Source organism: Protobothrops mucrosquamatus, unplaced genomic scaffold (assembly GCF_001527695.2).
Source record: "Protobothrops mucrosquamatus isolate PMUCROS unplaced genomic scaffold, P.Mucros_1.0 scaffold243, whole genome shotgun sequence".
NCBI lineage: Eukaryota > Metazoa > Chordata > Lepidosauria > Squamata > Viperidae > Protobothrops > Protobothrops mucrosquamatus.
Window position 1 is genome coordinate 1,716 of NW_015386593.1, and position 5,785 is coordinate 7,500.

Below are 5,785 nucleotides of genomic sequence, written 5' to 3' on the forward strand. Positions count from 1 at the left end.
TCACATGCAACTCAGAGCAGCATGCAAGATAAAAACTAATATGACAATAACTTCAAAAAATTAAAATAAAAAAGCCCAAGAAACAAACAAACAAAAATCCTAAAACATATTGTATATAAGACAACCAAAATAATCAAGATGGGCACAATACCCCCCCCCATCCCCTTCCAATTCCTGAGGGGAAAGCCAGGTGTTAAGAGCTTCTTATAGCATTGAAATATTTTAAAATCAGCATTTATTCAAGAGGTGGCAACAATAGGATAATTTGCATAAAATTAATTGCCTGTTCACTTTTTGATATAAATAGCAGGGGTGTCAAACTGCCAGCCCACGGGCCAGACACGTCACGTGGAAGTTGCACCCACCCCATTGCCGGCAATAGCAAAATTGTCCTGATACGTTGCGCGACATCACATGATGTCACGAGTTTGACATGTCTGAGATAGAGGTAGATGTGGGTATGGGTATCATTATAGATATAAAGGCTAATTATAAGATGTTAGCACAGATTCCCAAGACTTACCATCAATACACAACAGAATAGCATGTACATTGCTGTATACATGTATATGTACAGTATACAGCAATATAAATGTATATATTTATACATTTATATTGCTATAAATGCTGCTAAAATACAAAATATTTTGATGCTGCTAAATGGTGAAGAGAAGCAGTTGTACAAACTTATTTTATTAAAAATGTTATGACTACAATTTAACACATACTTTGAAGTTAAAAACATTCAAAGTAAATTGCAAATTAATCAGTTTTCAGCAGAATCATATCATTAAATGCAAGCTAACAGGTCAAAGATTTCTGCCTTCAAATACTTTAGACAAATAGCTTAACTTAAAGGGTACATTATTAGATGACATCTAGTTAACTGACATGAAAAACCCCAGTTAGTTTTGGAATTTACTGGGAATTCTAGGACTGCTAAATGAAGTGGGAAGTAAAGAAAAACCCAAGAAAGCAACAGCCAATTACTTCCATAACACTTCTAAGAAACCTAGGTGCCGTCAGCAGAAGTCAGGTTCAGCTCCAAGGCCTATTTGATTTTTTTAAAAAAGGAATAGACTTAACTGCCATAATAGTTTCCTAGTTATCAGAGAGGCAAAAATCGAGCTATCTCATATAGAAAAAATTATATTTGCAAGCTGAGATAAGCCAAATCAACGTAATGATATGTAGTGGGTCCTTTCTCTTTTATAACTTTTTTTTGCCTTGTAATTTATTTGTGAATTTAGTGTAGGGAGAAAAATGAAATGAGACCAGTATAACAAAGATCAACAATCTTTGTCTATCTTAATTTCAGTGATAAAATGTTCCCAGTGTATGGGTTTGGAGCCAGGATACCTCCGGACTATAAAGTAGGTGAACAGGTGAATCTTCCTCATTTTCTTGATGTCTCTAGCATAATGTATAAGTTAAGGAGAGGGAAGCAATGGTGTGAATGGCAGGAAGGAATACAGAGGAGAGGCAATTTTAGATTCATCTGCATGATTTACAGCTTGGGGGCTTTCAGCTCAAGTAGCATCATGTTATGCATAATTCTGAATTCCAAACCAATGAAGATAATTTTAAGGCCTTTAAGGCTTTCCACATAATATTACCACCTGAGAAAGTTTCCCATACTATTCAATTTCTCTTCCTGTTGTGACCAGTTTTAGTTTTAGCATATAGTACAGTTGATATTTTGGATGGTTATCAGAGCTTTAAAGGACTGGAATTAAAATAATCTTTGAGAAGAATTTTGTTTTGTCAAGGTCTCTGAACAAAGATGACCATGTTTTGTGAATGAGTTCCAAGTAGTAGGGATGAAAAGAAAAATGGAGGCCATATTGAGTAAAATTAACAGGACCTCATGCAGACAATCTTTGGGACAAGTGGATATAAATGGCTTCAATGAAAAGAAAAGGTGTGTGGATAACTGAGTATATTTGGGAGAAGGATGATATATGTGTTGTTCCAGCCACCCACTCAGGACTCCCAAAGTTCTTGTATAATATCTCAATGAATTCCAATCATGCATCATTTTTATTTTATTTTTCTGTCAGCCCAGAAGTCAGATTGCAGAAAGGTGTTGCTTTGCAATATGTCACCTTCTATTAATTTTTAATTGAAAAGAATCTTGTGAATTAAATACAGATTAGAGACCTCATAAACAGTTAGCCATACAAAATAGGCCAGATTAGAAGCATGACTCCACGTGAAGACTAAAACTTTATTTTATTGAGATATTGAGTCCGTAAGGAGAAGGGCGGGATATAAATGCAATAAATAAATAAATAAATAAATAAATAAATAAATAAATAAATAAATAAATAAATAAATAAATAAATAAATAAATAAATAAATAAATAAATAAATAAATAAATAAATAAATAAATAAATAAATAAATAAATAAATAAATAAATAAATAAGCAAGCTATAGTAATAGAACTTTCCATATCTTTCCTTCCTTCCTCTTTATTCAATATAGGGGAATCAATGTGAATCTTTTTCTAACACTTTAACATGTGCTTTTCTACCTGCTCTTTTCTTAATGGCTTCATGATTCCCTTCATCAAAGAGCATGTCTTAGCTATATGATAATATAAACTAATCTATCACATTATATACCTCTGCATTAAAGTATTTAAATTACATATCTCAGCCCCTTTTAATACCTTTTGTGGTCATGGATCATGGCCATGGATCCCCAAGACTTAACTCAATTCTTCAAGCCTTTGTGGACCTCCTGATGACAACATCGTGGCCCCCCAGGGGCCTGCACACCACTAATCTATATAACATTAGATAAGAAAGATGCATTCCTTTAATGAATGTGTAGAAGAGCATTCTACTTTCTGGAGTATAAATATTATACTAATATTTAGTATATTAGTTAATATAGCTTATGTTTGACCTAAATTAAAAGAAAACATGTATTTATATATCGATTCATTCATTGCTACATAATCACCAAAGATTTCCTGTGGTTAGCATGATAAATGTATGTATCATATCCTATGTAAAAAAAAGTTTCATATGTAAAAACAGTTTAAAATCACCTAGAACAGCAAGAAATAAAAATGGCCTGCCTAATTATGCCCTTCAGAAAAATTCTGTTTCAATCAATTTTCCAAATGTCAATAAGGTAAATACCAACCTGTTTTCAGAAAGGATGTAAAATAGAAGGCATCATTGAACACTATAGTGCTTCTCCTTCACTTTACTAAATCAGCAGCAGCAGCTTTTCCTAGATTGAATTTAATGGATAGGTTAATTCAATCTAAAGATATTAGTTTTGACGATTATTGTTTGCAGTTACTGAAAAATTTGGCAGTAAGGTTTATAGCAATTTTCAGGATGGTTTTATAAACATTAATTCAAGTTTTTAGCAAAATGCTTTCTTTGGTATTATAAACATTTTTCAGCTAGTTTCCCCAATAAAGTGCTTGTACATTATTTTCATGGGTGTATGTAGCTTTTTGCAATATATACCAAAATATTTTTCTCTAATTTACATGCTTTAATATTATTATTATTAGAAACTGTAGTGCAGAATTTGAAGAACTGCAAATTTGAATGTAACTAAATTTTGATTCATATAATGGTTGGAAAATGCAAAATTAGGTAAGTTCACATTTGGATATGAATTGACTGAATGTTTTCCCACTCTTGTTTCTTCTACTTTAGAGAATACTCTTGACTTGAATTGTGTAAATAGTCTTCCCTAATGCACCACACAAAACCTGCAACTTTGAAAAGCCTTTATTATTTCATCTCTAAAAGGAAACTAATTTGAATTCTCCACTTGCCAATAGGAAACAAGAATTATTTTTAGAGCAAAAATGAATCTAATTCTTGGGTGGGGGGTGGCTTTGTCCACAGGTATCTCATGATTTTGCAATCAACTTTAATGAAGATAATCCAGAATGTGCAGGTAACCAGCTTTTTTTCCACAGCAAACAATGTAATGCAGCTCAGGTGTTTACTGTACTTTTCCTTAATTGTTAACCCCAAACTGCTTATTTCAATCTATGTATCTGAGCAGTATTGGTCTTATATTCAGTATCCTTTGTATGCTTGCCTTCTTAGAGCTCATATTCAGTGAAAGGGTGTTATGAGAAGTGTTAATTGTAACACAGTTCACACAGAACTAACCAGGATCAATGTGCAGCACTTCAGGTATAGCTGGGAACGATATCTCCCTGCAGAACTGAAGGTGATTGGACCTTCAATAGTTGGACTCACTATTAAGACAAATTCCTGTATAGGTATTATTTTCATATTCTTAAATGTGAATCATTCAGAGAATCCAGAAAGGATTACATATTAAATGAGAATAGAAATTCAATAGTTTATAGACTTGTTGACCTTAGAACAAGTTTGTTGCTAAACTCTTGTTTTAATTTGTTGTTGACCCACAGTTTAATTATTTAGTTTATGGGAATTTGTTTTATAATTGATTGCTTTATTAGATCGCTTTTCTAAAAAAGATGATTTTATACATAGCTCTCTTTGAAAAGAATTATGTCAATAGCAGCAGCAGCAGCAGCAATGAACCATGACAAATATTTCTTATTCAAGATATAGATCTTATTCCAATATTTCATTTTCAAATTTCTTGATAAAATGCAGATCTTTAAAAAGACCATATAATGGCTTAGTCCAAAATTACTAAGGACAGTGAGAGAGAACAAAATGTACCAGGTAATTTCTATCTAATAATTAATCACTATAAATTTCTAAAATTATAACATTTTTCTGATGTTCGCATTATTATAAAAAGCTTCTATGGCATGTAAAATAATCATATTTGCAAAGGCTTTTAATATTTGGGCTAGTTAATATCTATAAAATGCACAGTTAAATACTGATGGCAAGGAAGAGAGCTAGTTCATGAATTATATATTACATGTCATATAAATGAGGTCAGGTCAGTGGGGAGAGTCGCTTTCTTTCAACTATTTCAGAATCATGGCTGGGAAGATTAAACAGGCTGTCTAGCTGATCACTTTCACAAATAAGATTGCATGAATTGATTAAAACAACTTCACTTGGAGGAAAACTTGAGGTCATGTCCTCCTTCCCAAGGAATTTGCTCAGTCCTTGCCTTCATCCCAATTTTTTCTTCATCTTGTCATTTTACAAGGGATTCAAGGGGTTGTGGAAGCATATCAGAATTGTCTCCCAAAGCTTCAGCTTTATGGACCAACCAACATTGCTCCCATCATCCAAAAGGTGGCTAAATCAGCATCAGAAGAAACAAACACGAAGGAGGCATCGGTAAGGATCATCGAAGACAACAAACTATTTTATGAAATCATTCCTTCTGAGAGCAGAAAATATCAGTGTAGATACATATTGATATATTTTAATCCTCTTTGACATACTTTAACCCTCAGCCTCTGGACAGTACAAACATAAAAAGCAGATAATTTCCCTCACTCTTTCAATTGGGATTCATTCTGTGTTTTTTACTTGTGATGGTTTTCATTGTTGAAAATGGTCATAAGAGAAACCATTTCCAAAAATGTATAAAAAAAACGAAACACGTTTTTAAGGTATTGTTAGCTAAATTTGGAACTAGTTATAAAATATCTGCTTACCTATTCATGAGTACAAATTATAGTTAAGTTAGCTATGTTTAACTACAATCAAATGCATAATGGTGATGTGCATGTTATGCCAGCCCTAACTATATCCTAGCTTTCTGTATCATATAAAAGAGGTACTGATGATATTATTGTAAATTATTGATGATATAAAAGCACTGATTAGAATGCAGTACTG

At 32.5% G+C, this 5,785-nt stretch overlaps 1 protein-coding gene across 1 annotated transcript in view; it reads left to right on the forward strand.

Moving 5' to 3' along the window:
• Positions 1–1,318: 1,318 nt before the first annotated feature.
• Positions 1,319–5,785, forward strand: part of LOC107286066 (copine-4) — a gene marked incomplete at its 5' end in the record, with an annotated part of 9,648 nt that continues 5,181 nt past the window's right edge. The window contains 3 exons of the mRNA XM_015814361.1: positions 1,319–1,373; positions 3,881–3,932; positions 5,145–5,278. Coding sequence (XP_015669847.1) covers positions 1,319–1,373; positions 3,881–3,932; positions 5,145–5,278 — 241 coding nt within the window. The remainder of the gene's footprint in view (positions 1,374–3,880; positions 3,933–5,144; positions 5,279–5,785) is intronic.